Genomic DNA, 17572 nt, shown 5'->3' on the forward strand with positions numbered 1-17572 from the left:
AAGCCGCCACCATAGGGAGAAAGGGCCCAGGGTTAGTGAGAGAGATATTATAATAGGATCACAAGTAACTTGTTATATCACTTGTTACATCCATCTGGTGCCAGTATACTTTGATCACAAACTCCACGTGCCCCCCCAGACCCTTTGCTTCTTACACACACAAGTTAATCATTACTGTCTGATTGTTTTCTCCACTTTCACCATGGGTGTAAGATCTTGAGAGCTCAGTAAATACCGAGAGGAAACCCCTGCTTGGGGCTCTTGTCTCCTCCCAGACATTAACCCCTCTTGCTTTCAATTCTGCATCTGCTCTCTTGATGGACAAGAGAGAACTCCAGATTCATGGTCTCTGACACATATGTATGTCCCTAGTGAAGGAACCAGGATGGTAATGATGTGATATCGTATTTTATTTAAAAATAATACTATTATGTTTTGAACTGAAATAGTATATTATTTCAGATTTGAAATAGTATACTATTTCAGATTATTTCAGTATATAATAAATATATATTATTTCAATATATTATTTCATTTATGACATATATTTATGCACTCTGAACAATGTTCATATGCACTCTGAGAAGCTGTGAATTAGAGCTAATAATCATGAGAATTTGAGGAAACCGGGAGTGCTAGATGAGAGATTCGTCCAGAGAAGACGAGTTCACCCAGTTTCTTTTACTGGAGTCTAGGATAGGGTTTCTCAACCACTGCACTATTGACATTTGGGACTGGATAATTCTTTGTCGTGAGGGCTGCCTGTACACCATAGGATGTTTAAGCAGCATCCCTGGTCTCAACCCACTAGATTCTAGAATATGCCCAAGTTGTGATGCTCAAAGTGTCTCCAGATGTTGCTGAGTTCCCCTGGGGCGTCTAACTCACCTCCTGTTGTGGTTCTCAGCTATGTCCAGGGCCTGCATTTTGCTGCAATTACTGGTACAGTCAGAGAAAACTTGTTTTCTGGAATTAAATTCACAGGAGACTGATACTTAATCTAGAATTCCATTTTATTAGTGTCTTGAGGGAAATATTCCTTTTACTCCAGACTCCTTACTGCTGTCTGAGTCCTTGCTCCTGTGGTTCAGGACTATTAAAGATCAATAGTTTTGTTGTTTGTTTATTACTTTATGGTTTTTTGGTAATAAGTTGCTTGGCACATCTGGAATTGAAGTGTACAACTTCTTGAGAGAGATGTTATTTATGTCGTTATGGTATCTGGTGAAATTCCTATACTCCCAACCTAAAGAAATAATAGTTGTAGTTATAGTGTTCTTACACACTGGATTCTAGACCCCATCTCACTTTTTTAAATACCATGGTTCCGCTACAGTGAGGCAAGCAAATTAACCAAAGTCTGTATTTCAATTACCTCATTTGTAAAATAACAGTAATATTGGTATCTTAAAGAAGAGTAGTAAAGATTAATAACTATGTGTAAGATGGGTAAGTTCTTAGTACAGCGTGCTCACTGAACATGTGTTGGTTATTATTAGTTTTTTTAAATTTTTTAACATTTTTTTACTATTGAGAGACAGAGAGACACAGAGCATGAGCAGGGGAGGGGTAGAGAGAGGGGGAGACATAGAATCTGAAGTAGGCTTCAGGCTCTGTCGGCACAGAGCCCGACGCGGGGCTCCAACTCACAGACTGTGAGATCATGACCTGTGCCAAAGTCGGACAGTCAACCGACTGAGCCACCCAGGCGCCCCTGTTATTATTAGTTTTTTAAAAAAATGTTTATTAATTTATTTTGAGAGAAGGAGAGAAAGCAAGCACATGATCAGGAGAGGACAGAGAGAGAGAGAGAGAGAGAGAGAGAGAGAGAGAGAGAGAGAGAATCCCAAGCAGGCTTTGTGCTGTCAGTGCAGAGCCTGATGTAGGGCTCCATCTGACAAACTGAGAGATCCATGACCTGAGCTGAAATCAAGAGTCGGATGCCTCACCGACCAAGCCACCCAGGTACCCCTTATTATTAGTTGTATATAAGAATAACTTTAGAAGATTTTATTGCCAGATAAACATACCATAGATCATGGGGATATGTGTATGCTCATTGCAAAACATAATAACACCATGTAATCACCACTCAGGCCAACAACTGGAAGTTTACCAAACACCAGAAGCCTCCCTGATCCATTTTCCATACCCCATATTCTTTCCCCCATAAATGAAATAAACGCACCTTCTCTTATTTTAATCCCATTTTAGGCTAAAAATAGAACAGTATTGATTCTCAGTTTATAATGGCAAAAACAAATGAGCAGTAAATATATGCCCTCAAGAGTGATTGCACTGGAGAGGCATTTCACATCTGAAACATCGATTTGAATCTGCATAATTGATTGAAAATTGCAGTTAAACACGCTTTTTTGGGTCACACGTACACCTGAATACTGATAATGCTTCAAAAGTGACTGTCCTTCTGGTAAACACACACCCACACGTGCACCCCCTGTAGAGATAACACACTCATTTGTATGCGCAGATGCACACGTTGTCTTTTGCACAGTGTACGAAAGCCGTTTGGTAGTTACTCCTGGTTGGGCACAATCAGAACTTCCTTCATCACTCTGTGGATTGTGTGTCTCTTTATGTCTACACTCCTTAATACTTGAATTACCACCAGATCGACAGTGTCAGTACTTAAGCCAATCAATAGACATGCAGGAACTGTGGGCCAGTTATCAAGTCTGTCTTAAGAGTCAGCTAAAGAATTTCAGGTGTGCAGGAAGAAAAAGTGTGCTTTAAATGAAAATGAGACAGTCTTAAAAAGTAAAATGCCATCTCAGGCAAATTCTTCTGAAAGGCATGCCAATGTTAAGTTGGCAAATTTTTACTTATCTCTTATATTTGAGACATTTGGCTTTAAAGAAAAAACACATTTCAAATAGGACCGCAGAAAAATATTGTAGTTTGAATGCTTTAGCAATGAAACTACCAACGACTGTTTTTTTTTTAAACTGTTCAGGCAGAATAAGCTTTATAAAATTTCAGATGAATTTAGATAATCCCTAGCTTAATTTAATTTAAATTAAATTATTGGTAAATAATTGGGACAATAACCCTGCCTGATTTTTAATTACCAGTTGTGTTAAATCCTAAATATGAGACAAATATTTTTTCTGATTAAAGTAAAAACTGACAACAACTTGATAATTGTATAAAATAAAAGACAAATATGTAAAGGTTGCATGGAATGAAGAATTACCTGAATAAAATAAAACATATATTACAACATGGTCTCCATGAGATTATTCTTTTTTTTCATATATAATTTATTGTCAGATTGGTTTCCATACAACACCCAGTGCTCATCCCAACAGGTGCCCTCCTCAATGCCCATCACCCACTTTCCCCTCTCCCCCACCCCCCATGAGCCCTCAGTTTCCATGAGATTATTCTTATACTTTCCCTCTCTCTTCATGCCTTAGTTTTAATTTTATATGTGATACACATTAACAAGATAGATGATAGGTATATACTTTGTATATATCCGTATGTGCATGTGTATTGATATATACATGCATGTATGTATACACACATACACATCGCCTTCCTCTGGAAGTAACCATTGTCCTGAGTTTTATGTTTTTCATTTCTTTGTTTTTTTAAAATTATATATATTCTTAAACAACGTATTACTTAGCTTTGCTTAGTTTTAAGATTCTCAAAACTATCAGACCTGTTTTGTTTCTTTTTTTTAATTTTTTTTTCAACGTTTATTTATTTTTGGGACAGAGAGAGACAGAGCATGAACGGGGGAGGGGCAGAGAGAGAGGGAGACACAGAATCGGAAACAGGCTCCAGGCTCTGAGCCATCAGCCCAGAGCCTGACGCGGGGCTCGAACTCACGGACCGCGAGATCGTGACCTGGCTGAAGTCGGACGCTTAACCGACTGCGCCACCCAGGCGCCCCAAGACCTGTTTTGTTTCTAAGATCCAACCATTATCTTCGGTGTGCATTGATGTAGTTCCTTTGTACTGCTATATGTGTTTCCATTGTGAAGAGTACTGTGATTTATTGATCTGTTCTGTGGTCATTGGATGTTTGGGTTGTCAACGATTTTTTCCTATTATGAGCAATGTTGCCGGAAATTGCACATCTCCTGGAGTACGAATGCACGAGTTTCTCTAGGTCAGTGATTCGCAACTTTTCTCTTTTCAATGGACAGAGAAGATGCTGGTATTTGTATTACATCGTTGGGTAGGAAGGCAAACTCCTTGAGACCAGTGTTTCGTCATGGGGACGTTCTCCCCAGGAGGACATCCATGTCAATGGAATTGGAGGAACATCGGGGTACAGAAAAGTTCAAATGCAAGAGCTAGTGACAAATTATGTTTTTAAAATAGGTGCTCAGATTTACACTCCCACCTGTTGGAACTTCTCTTGGCCCACAGTCTCTGGATGATTTGGTAGTGTCAGAATTCTAAAATCTTGCGAATATACTATCTGTAAAATAGCATCTCATCGTAGTCTTGATTTACACTTCTTTTTACTGATGAGTTTGAACATCGGTTTATATACATTCTGTTATGTGAGCTCTCTGGTCTTGCCTTGTGCCATTTTTCCAAGGGTTTTTTCGAACCAATTTAAAGGTAGTTTTTGTCTTTATTTTATTTTGTTTCCCTTAATTTTGAATACTAATCACATGCTGTTTTGCATGTACTTTCCACGTGTGATTTTTTTTTACGCATCTTTTAGCAACCATGATTTCTTGATTTTAATATAGTTTTATTTATAAATCTTTCCTTACATACATTTACTTGTAAATTTGTATACTGATTAGGTATTTTTGTTTCTTGCTTAGGTAAATCTTTTCTATCTCAAGATATTATATTATTTTACAATTTCTACAAAATTTTTCTTCATATTCTCTTGTCTTTAAGTTTTGTTTTTTCTTTTCTTATTGAACTTATTAGGCCTCCAGGAGAAAATTGCATATAAGCAGTGGGCATATTGTTAGAGATCCTAGTATTTTTTGTTTTGTTTGTTTGTTTGTTTGACCTATGGAATCCAAGAAAGTTGTCAGCACTGTACTAACCTGAATGTGGATTTCCCCTTTTGGCAGATGATTGTGATGAGCCTCTGGTGTCTGCCTTGTCTCCGGCATCGTTCAGCAGTTCATCTGAACTTTCTAGCAGTCACGGTCCTGGATTTGCAAGGCTAAATCGAAGAGATGGTAAGTCTGCTTTTTACCTTTTGATTGGTTCGTGTTGAATCTCCCTAATTTTCCATTCTCTTTTAATGAACTCATTATAAGTGACCTATTGTAAAAGGAAGTACATGTCTCCGTAAGCAAATGGCTGAAACTCACAAGTATATGACGTATGGGACTGGTTCTGGGATGGCAAAGGGTCACATCCTATTTTAAAGCCCGTGTCATCATTTCAGCACCCAAAGAACTGAAATCCTTCAGTATGGTGAGCTTTTATATTTATCTTATGACGTAAACGTTTCTAAAACAAGATCTAATCATTATGTATATAGTAGCCATGAAAAATCTAATTGACCCCCTATTTCAAGTTAAACAGGAAGCTTGTGAGAAGAAGTAATTTTCAAAGACGCTAGTTATTTAAAAATAAGGAGCCCTCAGTTTGCGCAATTCTCAGTGTAGATGGCATGATTCTCTCTCCTGTGGAAGAATGGGAACTTAATAAGTTTCATGCTCCTCTAGGAATATGCAGTTCATATTGTTGACAGTCTCATAGGTAGGTTGTGTTTGATCGCTTGAATATGTTTAAGGGAAAGCGCAGATAATTAAAAGGCAACTTGCCGTTGAACTAAGAGAGAATTTCAAAACTCTCTGCACTTAGAGACAGCATCATCATGGCCCCTTTCCATAATACGTGAAGGCAAAAGCCATCTGCACTCACATTCTATAGAAAGAGGCTTGGCAGTTCTAACACAGAAAACGTTTTTAGCAACCATGGAAAAAATAGACACCGACATCATATATTATTGAAACCGTGATTTGCTCATTTATTATCCCCTTCTTGCATGCCATATGTCAGCCACTTCTTTTCATTTTTCTCCTTGATGTTATCCTCGGTGCTGTTGTAGTGTTTCAGCACGATGCACATTGGATGTAACACATAGATCAAATTGTGTGTGTGTGTGTGTGTGTGTGTGTGTGTGTGTGTGTCTGTGTCTGTGTTTTGCCATCTGGTACACATGATAAATATCTAACACCTTAGCATGACTTAATAAATTTAAGTTTATTTTAAAATGTCATCTCATATTATTTGCGACAGTCACCTTTGGGTGTATCTGAGTGTGAAAGCATCAATGGAGAGTAAGAACGGAGATCCTTGATCAAATAGAGAATTTGTGGGGCCTTGGATATATTTGTGTAGATACTGCTTGTCCGTTCCTTTTATTTGCCTTAGAGTGAGGGTTATTGGATTCTCTCTCCTTATTCGCAATTCTGAATCCTTTCCTGACCACAGGCAAGTGAGCTCTCCTAGCCCCTCTGCAGACCAGTCCAACTCTTGAACCTGTGCTTCTCCAAGCAGGAATGCTGACATCACAGCACTGATCTTGCAGTGAGGTCTCTCTCTTATACTCCTTTCCAAAGTAAGGCAGGGTATAACATTTACCACTGCTCTATTTGAGAAATAGGAGCTTTCTTAGGATTTGGCCCATGGAAGGATACAAAATTTAATTTAACTATCTTTATTTCATTTGCTGAGATTCAATAAATCACACAAAATGTATATAAGTTATGAATTGGATCAAATCGTATTTCTCATTAATTTATAGACTCGTCAGAAGTCTCCACCAGTGAGACTCATTTTCATTCTTAATTCGTTTCTCTGGCTCTTGGTGAACCACAGTATCAAACTTCATGAATCTCATTTGCATGTTAATGAAATGGAGAAACAAAACAGGATCATTTTAATTATCTTTTGCTGGTTGTCAACCTACTTGATTACATTTTTTTCTTTTTTATTTAGTTTTTCTTTTTTCTTCCCTCTTAATTACATCAAGTGTTCACAAAGGAATGTCAGCTCTTGAGTGATTTATTAAAGGCTATATATTATTTCTACTATCAACATTCCTTGTAGTATATTTAGATCAGGCTGTGGAAGGGTGTTTAACCAAGTCAGCAGATCACATGTAAATAAACTGAATCAACAAATAAAGGCCTAGGTCTCCCAGAAACACGGATAGAGTGACCTCTTTCCTGTGGAATCTAGAAAATTGAGAGCCAAAGAACAAACAAGCAAGAAACAAAGAATCAAGCTTATCCAGCGGCTGTTCTCCATCCATGAGATAAATGCCATGGGTAACTGTGAAAATAACTAGACCCCGGGGCGGGAGAAGAAGACCAGAAAAAGATACTGTTGAACATAATGAGTCTCTCAGGAGGGACAAAGAAAAATGAACATTTTCGGAGGTATATTAAGTTAATTTTGCCACTTGAGTGCTGTTGTGGGTTGAGTTGTGTCCTCCAAAAGGATACATTCAAATTCTAACCCTGATACCTATGAATATGACTTTATTTGGATCTAGAGTCTCTGCAGTGTGATCAAGTTGAGGTCATATCGGTTTAGGTTATTGTGGATTAGGGTGAGCTCCAGATCAGGCCTTGTAAAGAGAATGAGATTTGGAGACACACAGAGACAGAAGAGACGGAGAGAGAGAGAAGAAGGCCATGTAGAAATGGAACATGTAGAAATGGAAGCAAAAGTTGGAATGATGGGGTTTCAAACTAAGAAATGTCTGTATCGCCAGCAACTTCTAGAAGCTAGGAGGAGGCAGGGAAGGAGTCTTTTCTAAAGCTTACAAGGGGAGGAGCATGGCCCCGCCAACACCTTGATTTTGGATGTCCAGCCTCCCAAACTGTGAGAGAATAAGTTCTGTTGTTTTAAGCTGCCCAGTTAGTGATATTTAGTTAAAGCAGTGCTGGGAAGCTGGTAAGAGTGCCCCTGAGGAAAGGACTTCTCCGTACTTGTTCGTACTGGGAGGATGCCTCCAAGTTTGAATCTGAAAGATCTCATAGCTCAGAGGAATAATCCAGATGTAAGGGTAAACAACACAGATGAACAAAAACCCATCCCTGCTAATACTGGCTACGTACTAGAATGAAATCTCTCTCTGCCATTATATGCCGCCATATTGCTGCAGCTTCCATGTAGTTTGAATGATGATTGGCAGCTAAAGTTAACTAGTGTCCATGTCAAGTTCAGACAGGCTCTAGCGTGCCATTTGATAGTCCAAGTGTGTTCTTACGACGGAATATAATGAGGCCACAGATGCAGAACTGTCCCTCAGGCTGCAGTGTAATCCAAATGAAAGTTTTAGTTTTGATGTACTCGAGAAACCTAGGAAATGGGTTACTGCCAACTGATATACTTATGTACACATGTAAAATCATAAAGCAGTAAATAAAACTATCATACTTACGTGTATTTATAGGTATGAGTGTAGATATACATATGTACCTGTGTTTATTTATATAGCAGATTGCTCCCATAACTGAAAAATTCTGCAAGTTTTCTGTCATCTATTCTGTAAGGTCGGAATATATCCTATTTTCCTAAAAGTTGAATGTTTGTCTCTGTTTTCCCATTGTCTATTTATCTTTCTTTCTTTCTTTCTTTCTTTCTTTCTTTCTTTCTTTCTTTCTTTCTTTCTTTAAAAATTTTAAATGTTTATTTTGTGTGTGTGAGAGAGACAGCACGAGTCGGGGAGAGGCAGAGAGAGAGGGAGACCTAGAATCTGAAGCAGGCTCCAGGCTCGGAGCTGCCGGCACAGAGCACGACATGGGGCTCAAACCCAGGAACTGAGATCATGACCTGAGCTGAAGTCAGATGCTTAACTGACTGAGCCACCCAGGGACCCCTCCATTGTCTGTTTTTCTTCACTGCAGCTAAACCCTTCCACTCTAAATGCCTGCCGAGCAATGTTTTCCCCATGCCCATAGAATTTGCTGTTAACATCAAGCATCTATCTGTAGAGAAATTAGCATATTTGGCTAATTGACAGAGAGAACTCCCATTTTCAGATGTACTCCTAATGAGAATAATTATGACATTCTATGCAGAATTATTTGGTGATTCTTACTGCCCTAAATCATTGTGCTTCTTCACATACAACTATGATGCCTAAATTAAAACCCAAAAGATAAATCCCCAAGGTATGCATGCTACATGTCAGTGCTTAAGAGGACAGATGAGGTGAATGTTTCCTGCTGTTAAACATAGTGCAGAAAATCTTTTATAATTATCACATTTTCAAACGATAGCATTAATATACTTAATAACCAATACTTTCTTCATGAGGAAAAGAATAAGAGATGGGTTTTGCACAGCACCAAAAAAAAAAACCTCAAGCCTAAAGAAAGGGTACCCTCATTGGTACAGTGGGTGTGGGTCAGGAATGTGCATAGAGGTCCCTAGGACCAGAGATGGTGTGGGCAAGCTTCCTGACTGAGAAGAATATGGATTTGGTGCATATGGGATGGCCTTTTATTGTAGTTTGTTCGAGAAGAAAAGATATTACCAGCTTGTTTGCTTCTATATCACCTGCTTTCCCATTATCCCAGAATCTGAGGTGCCCGAGTAAGCCCATGGTCCCTGAACAATTATCTGAATTGCAAGGGGCATGCATGTCCGTGTTGATTCAGGCAGTGAATACATGCCTTCTTACCAGCTCTGCCCAATTCTTCTGTCTCATGCCGTAATTTATCTCCAGGACTAGGAGATGTACAGTTCTTAACACTGAGATGAGAGCACTGAAACCCGACTAGATCCCTGAAGAGTCAGATCCCTGAGAATTACCCCTGTAGTCACAGAACATGAGCTTCCCCAGCACGCTTGAACCTCAGCTAACCTACTCTCCTACTCACTCCAGTGGATCATAAAATTTTAGGTGGAAAGCAGACACTTCTGTATTAGACATCTCTGAGACCAATTCACCATTCTTGGGTTTAAATGACTACTACTTCTTACTTAAGGACGGGAAAAGTATTTAACCACTGTGCTTTAATTTCCTAATTTTCTACTAGAAGAATAGGGATAGTACTGAAATGGTTTTGGCTTTATTGATAGCATTGAAATGGTATTGGCTCTATCGAAAATGATCTTGGCTCTGGTATGGCGATAAGAAAAGCACAGTCCCAAGAGAACGCTAAACTGTTCAGAGTGTGCCCTGCCAGTTAACCACATTTTAGCAGACCTCATGGGACCAAATATATAAATTACAAGGATAATCTCGGGGAATTCAGGCTTCCATATAATCTGGTAGTAAGTGTTGGGTTTTTTTCCTGATTAATTATAAAGCAAAACAAAAGCTATGTTTTATATGTTCAGTATTAGCTTGAAGTATGTTCTATATCGTAGTCCAGGTTTGTGAACTAGGGCGATCTGATGCCTTTATGTAAAATATTTTACTTTTTTAGCAATTGGAAATTGGTTTATGCAGTTACACAGGAACTTCCAAGGAGATTAACATTTTGGAAAAGGTTTGGAAAATGAAGGTCTAGATCAATTTTATGGTCCGTAGTGTGTGATTCATGCTTATAGATTATATTTTTGTGTGCTGGCCTTGAGAAGGTAGAAAAAAAATGAGTAAAGATTTACATCTTATTTCTCCATATACCTATATCCTGTGTTCATTAAAAGAGGAGAGAATTTGCTATCATTTCTGTGATTAATATAGAATCACTTCTACTCTTCTATTGATTCACTTGACTTAACACCAGAGGTGCTTGTCTGCTTGGTCGCTTGGCCCTCTCTTCACTTTGGATATCGCCCTCCTTTCTGGGCTCCTTTCCTTCTCAAGTCTCTTGCCAAAGTCTTGGTCATCCCTCTAACTTACCTTTATTGTCTTTGTCTGCCCTGTAGCGCACTTTTTTCAGCTCTAAATCAACCTGATAATGTAACCTGAGTGAATGTGCCAAGTAGCCAACCCTAAGCAATTTACAGTGATAGAAAATCTGGTTTTAGAAACATGAAAACTAGATCGTCATCCTAAATTGCAAGTTGCCTTAAGGAAATGAAATTACCTCTTCTTTTCTCCTTTCCTATAAAAGTATGGGGTTGAATTTGAGGATCTCTAAATTCTATGACAATTCTATGGCACTCTTTTCATTTCTAATACTATATAGGCAATACCTTTTCTTTCTAACTCACTCTGGTAATGGAGAGAGTGAGTAGTGATATTGATGGCCCTTCAAGAAGAAGGTAAGTAGAGTCCCTGAAGGCAGATTGTTCTTCTAATTCCACTCAAACTAGGAGACACAGAATGTTCCTGGCTTAGGAAATGTCTTAAGTTGCCATAGGATCTAGGAATTCAAGTCATAAATGTGATCCTACTGAAATTGATACCATGGCTCAAATTTGGCCAATTAAAATGCATTCATGAGATTTACAATTATCATTAATATTTAACATATTTCTTTGTGTATATCTAACATTTTTCACAGGGCTGAGTAGGGAAATTTCACATACAGGTACGGAGAAAAACGTGAGCTAAGTAATCAGGTGGTGTGTTAGGTTGGATTCTCTCAGAAGCACACTCTGGGTGATGACTGAGGTGCCAGTGGTTTGTTAGGGGGTAGCTCCCGGGAGAAAACAGTGAGGGAGTGGAGGAAGCAGGGTGAGGAAGGGGAAGAAGCCAGTCAGTTTCAAGTGAAGTTCCACACGCTGCCTGATCCCCCAGGAAACTCTGGATGGTAAAATCGTACCTAAGATTTTGTCCTACTTCATGGTAAAGAAACCGAGCCGAACAAGACGGCTGGGTGTGTGATCAGTTTAGAAAAGTTCGTGTCTGAGCTTGGGCCACGGTAACAAAATACCATAGACTGGAGGTCTTAAACGATAGACATTTCTTTCTTGCAGTTCTAGAGGCTGGGAAGTCTGAGATCAAGACGTTGGCAGATTCAGTTCCTGGAGAGAGCCTACCTTAGCTGTGGACAGCCACCTTCTTGCTGTGTGCTCACAGGGCCTTTCCTTGATGCGTCTGTGTGGAGAGAGCCATCTCTGTCTTCCTCTTCTTGAAAGGGTACTAATCCCATCATGAGGGTCCCACTCTCAAGGCCTAATGTAAACCCGAATACCTCAAAAAGGCACCAAATACCATCACTTGGGGGTTAGGGCTTCAACTATGAATTTTGGGGAGACACATTCAGTCTGTAACAGCTGCATTTTTGAAACTAGTAAACCAACCAGAAAGTATTAACTGCTTGAAGACAGCTGATAAAAACCCAAGATAGCCAGGCCTTCAGGGGCAAAGATCCTGGAGAGAAAGAAAATACCATATAGTGAGCCTGATATTTTCTGCAACACATAACAGGGGTTCAAAATATATAAAGAAAAATGGACAGAAATGATAGAAGAAATAGACAATATAAATTGAAACATAAAACATAGGAAGGGGTTTTTAATCTCTCTCTCTCTGTATTTTATCGAGGAAGTGGGCAAAAAAAAGTAGTGAAAATACAGAAGATTTTAACAGCGAAGTGAACAAATTTGACAAAATACATAAATAAGTAGTAATTATATTTATTTAATGGGCAGGATGCATTAAACTCTGCCCCCAACAACTATAGAATATACATTCTTAGGCAGTGTACCTTTGAATATTTACTTAAACTTATTCTGGGCCATAAAAAATTGTTTGAATAAATCTCAGAGGATTTAAATCAGACAGAATAAATACTGTGGATACAGTTGAATTAAACTAGAAATCAATAATTAGGAAATACTAAAAAACCTAGAAAGGTGTGGACTTTAATTAGTATGCTTTCCAAAAAGAAATCTCAGCAGAAGTTAGGAAACATTTTAATTCAATGATAACAAAAGGCTATCGGGTCAAAATTGAGACGCAGCTAGGTCCAAACTGATAGCTTGACTTGCACAAATTACACAAGACAGAAGTCTAAATATTAATGATCCATTTATTGCCTAGTTCTTCAACTTCTCAAGAAATGCTTAAGAAACAGCAGATTAAACCAAAATAAGGAAAAGGAAAGGAAAAAAAGAAAAGTGCATTAGTTAATGAAATAAAGACGTAGAATACCACCAATAAGACAAAAATACAGCAAGAGGACACTTTAACAAACGTTCTGCTAATGATGGTGAAAATTTAAATGGATTTAAAAAAATGATTTGAAAACACAACCTGAAAAGTCGTACCCAAGAAATAAAACAGAAAATTTAAATATCCCTCTGTCTGTTAAAGATAGTGAATCCATAATTCACACGCTCCAGTGGAGAAAACTCCAGGCTAAAATGCCTTCATACGTGAATTCTCCAAGATACTTTTAAGGAAGATAAAACTCTAATCTTACACGTTCTCTTCCAGAGGACGGAAAAAAAAAAAGTCAAAATACTTCCCAACTCCTTCTGTGAGGCCAGCATAACCTTGATACCAAACCCCGTCAAGGACAAACAAGAAAGGAAAATTAAAAGCCACTCTCTCTCATGAATATAAATGCAAAATACTGCAAACAGAATGTTAGCATATATTTGTGGAGGGGTCTGGGACTCAGCCTCAGAATGAGAATGCACCGTCTTGGCTGGAAGGCACGCGGGCTCTGCTAGCAGGTGGGTTGTATAACCAAACTGGAGCTTTCTAGTCTGCTACCGTGCAGAAGAATCCGGAGCATCTTCTCGACGAGAGGAAGCGTGAAGGTAGCTAGCCGTAGAAAACCATCTTTTTTTTGTATACACTCATTTTAGAGACTATTGTAATTAAAGATGTGCTGTAATCTATTGGCTGCCTCTTGGGTGACACGTCCCCTCAGCCACACCTCTTTCTCTGGCCAGCATGGTAAGGAGCAAGTCCAACTCCCGACAGGTGCAAGAGGGCCTGGTCCGAGATTGTACCGCTTACCTGTAGCTTCCTGCCCATGGCTCCCTGGATGCTCCCAGCGAATCCACCGGGCATTAAAATCCTGGCAGCGGAGTATGGGGAGTACTGTCTGCCTGTGAGGCTAATCTTGACCAACAGAGGACAAAAACTGATGGAGAAAATCTTCCCCGCTTGGTCCTCAGGGTGGAAAGTTCTGAGATGCATCACAATGAGACTAACTTCTCATTTTATTCATGCATTGTGTTCCTGATTTTGTTCAGTTGCCCAGGTTGTCTTGTATCTCACTGAGCTTCTTTCTGATGGTCCTTTGACTTGTTTATTAGGCAATTTGTAGATCTTCGTTTCTTTGGGGTCAGTCGCTGGAAGTTTATTCCTGTCCGCGTCCTTCGGTGGTGTCCTATCTGCCTGATTTTTCGTGATCTGTACAGCCTTGCATTGTTGTCCGTGCCTGAAGGAGTGTCACCAGACAGGGCCCTGGGCTGCAGGATTGGCCCCAGACTGTGTCTGAGAGGGGCTGGAACTGATCGAAATGGCCACGTCAGGGTGCACAGCCCGGTGTGCAGGCCTGCTTTCAAGGACATGGAAGAGCATGTCTCCTGCCAGACCCCTGGGTGGGCAGGGCTGCTCCAGGACTGTGGCTAAGAGCAGCCGGAGCCGAGTCACAGGGCCGCTTCTGGAGGCGTGTGCGGGTGAGGCATGAGTCTCCCTCGGGGTGCCTGAGTGGGCACGACTGCTTCGGGCTGCAGCTGAGAGGGTTTGGAATGGGGCCCAGGACCCCTTCAAGATCCACAGTCAGACTGAGGTTTGAGGGCTGACCTGCTGGAGGACGGGTGCGACTGCTTCCTGATGGAGCAGTGAGGAGGGCCTGGCCCGGTCTCTGCAGGGCAGAACTGCTGTCCGGAGCGGCCGGGAGGGGTGGGAGCCCAGGTACAGAGCTGTTGTCGAATGTCCTTTCCCACAGACGTGGGGACACGGGAGGGCTTGCCTCCAGGGCTGGGGTCAGGTGTGCCTCCCGGTGGGTCCCTGGGAGGGCAGACCTGTTCCTGGACTGCAGCTGGGTCCCAGAGCGCCCACAAAGGCACCTTTGTCAATGGAGGGTTGCCAAGTTATTGTTGTTACAGGGGGGATACAAGCAGGAGATTTCCTATTCTGCCATCTTTTTTTTTTTTTTTTTTAATGTTCCTTTTTCACAGAGAGAGACAGAGCATGAGTGGGGGAGGGGCAGAGAGAGAGACAGACAGACAGACAGACACAGAACCTGAAGCAGGCTCCAGGCTCTGAGCTGTCAGCACAGAGCCAGATGAGGGGCTCAGAGTCATGAAGCACAAGTTCATGACATGAACTGAAGTCAGACGCTTAACCCACTGAGCCACCCAGGCACCCCTCCCGTTCTGTCATCTTGCTGACGTCACTTCATATATCCTCTGTCTGTCTGTCATTATCATCTGCTGTCTAATGATCTGTAATTTCTGTTCCCATAAATTATCTCATTGGAATTGTAACTGTAACCCTTTTGAAGACTGCCCTGCAGATCTAATTCCACGAGAAAAGATGTGGAAAAATTACACAATTTTGTAAGGATTTCTCTATGTTTCTTCTCAAACAGGACTTTATATATCAAAGATTTCCTCCCTCAGTGGGAATTGTCAGGTCCTTAAAGGTCTAATAATTTAAGTAGAAAGCTAGCCCCAAATCCTATTTAAGTGATTTGAGGGTTGTTATTTTTCTCTTATCTTTTGTACCTTTAAAAAAAAGTTGACATGTAATGAATATTAACAGTAGGAAATAAAAGGGACACGTGTAAGATGGACTATATAATTGGCCATATAAAATGTAACTGATTTAATAGGCTATATAAAAATATCTGACTGTATAAAAATGAAAAACAGGATCAGAGACGCTGCCAGAATGAGAATGTTTATGTGGGTTTTTCCAAAACCTCATCCTTGACCTTGGCATTGTGCATGCCCTCCTAGAATGAGCTGATCCACGGCCAGGGCCTCCAGGAGGAGGCCTGTGCAGACAATTCCCCCATTTGTGCTGGAGGAGAAACATGTCTAACAATCTCCTTTCTTGTATTTTCACCTGCCTGCTGGAATTTTCCAGCTGCCCCTTAGATGCCTTGTCTTTACGAAAAAGCTCAACATATCTTAAAGTTAAATATATCACCTCCAAGCCAGCTTCTGCTCGTAATTATTTTTCTTTTTCTGGTTCCTGCTGGTTATCTTAATCGCCATGGCTTAACATTCTTAGAATCACCTTTTATTTCTCTCTTGATCCCTCCTCCTGAAGATGATAAATTCTGTGGATGCATGGTTTGCAATCTCTCTCTTTTATTCCTTTTTTTTTGTTTTGTTTTTTCGTTTTTTTAGATTCCATTGCTACTACACTAATGCAATTTTGGGATTTCTAACCAAGGTTATTTTAACAGAGCCATAACTGGTCATGTAATTCTGAGGCTCTCCTCAATAAAAATAAATTTGCACGTACAGTTGTGACCTTGTTTTTGCCTGTTTAAGATTTTTCAGTGCCACTTTCCTTGCACATGTGGATGTTTCTGAATGTGCTTTCTAAAGTCCAGCTAATGGGGTGCCTGGGTGGCTCAGTCAGTTAAGCGTCTGACTTTGGCTCAGGTCATGATCTCACAGTTCGTGAGTTCAGGCTCCACCTTGGGCTCTGTGCTGACAGTTCGGAGCCTGGAGCCTACTTCGGATTCTGTATCCCCCTCTCTCTCTCTGCTCCTCCCCAGCTCATTCTCTCTTTCTGTCTCTGTCTCTGTCTCTGTCTCTGTCTCTCTCAAAAAGAAATAAACATTAAAAAAGTCCAGCTAATACTCTGCAGTGGTTGAGCAGATTATTTGGTAGTTTTAAGGAAAAAAATAATAAAAAATATTCATAAATATTTCCAAATTGAACTGTAACGTAACCTATGAATTGTCTACCATTTACTAACAGAATATAGTTTCTCTTAACTAACCCATCTTTGCTTAATTTGTGTGCTAATGCTTGGTTCATTCTACAAATCTAATTATTTAATCTAAGTAAACCTAATAAATACTATATGACATTAATTCTATAGTTAGCACAAATACACAAAGAGCTCATTGATGCCTAAAAGTATAAATGGAATAAAAAAGTGAGAAATAGAAATTTGAACAATGTCCTAAATATAAGAAGAGACCATAATTTTAGTACGAAGAATAAATCCACACAAGCTGGGATATGTGAGTATTTGAATGTGGTGACTTCATATGAGCATCTAAATAAGGAAAGCACTGGATAGACAAAGCAAAGACATTGGACCTAGTAGACAAAGACTTTAAATCAACTCTTTTGAATGTGCTCACAGAGCCAAAAGAAATGCGAATAATGTCTCCACAAATAGAGGATATCAATAGAGTTACAAACGGAAAGAAACTAGTGTTTTCTAACGTGAGTGTTAAGAATTTTTCTGTAATGGAAAGGAGCAGAACTACGTATGCATCGAAGTTGCACTTCTTGTGGCAAAATTACGTCTCATTACTGACATTCTGGGAAGCAAAGTAGAATAAGCTGTTTGCAGAATTCTTGTAGCAAAAGACGCTATCAAAACCCGTATTTTTTTAGTGGCTCTGAATGTGGAAGAGTAACTATTATGAGAATATGCTAGTAGCCTCCTGCTTTCTTCAATGTAAGGACTACCTTGATTCCGGAGTTTTAATCCTGCTTCAGCCTACATAAGAGCAAAAGCACTCATCAGTCTGGTTAG

At 39.9% G+C, this 17572-nt stretch overlaps 1 protein-coding gene across 4 annotated transcripts in view; it reads left to right on the plus strand.

Moving 5' to 3' along the window:
* The window catches only part of CNTNAP4 (contactin associated protein family member 4), a 252819-nt gene that overhangs the window by 32446 nt on the left and 202801 nt on the right, over nucleotides 1-17572 (plus strand). For 3 of the 4 annotated variants that reach the window (XM_023245047.2, XM_023245046.2, XR_006590678.1), the window contains exon 2: nucleotides 5076-5186. In XM_023245047.2, coding sequence (XP_023100815.2) covers nucleotides 5076-5186 — 111 coding nt within the window. Of the gene's footprint in view, nucleotides 1-5075; nucleotides 5187-13422; nucleotides 13558-17572 lie in introns of those variants that run through there. The other variant, XM_045046819.1, reaches the window with a different exon arrangement.

Source organism: Felis catus, chromosome E2 (assembly GCF_018350175.1).
Source record: "Felis catus isolate Fca126 chromosome E2, F.catus_Fca126_mat1.0, whole genome shotgun sequence".
Taxonomy (NCBI): domain Eukaryota; kingdom Metazoa; phylum Chordata; class Mammalia; order Carnivora; family Felidae; genus Felis; species Felis catus.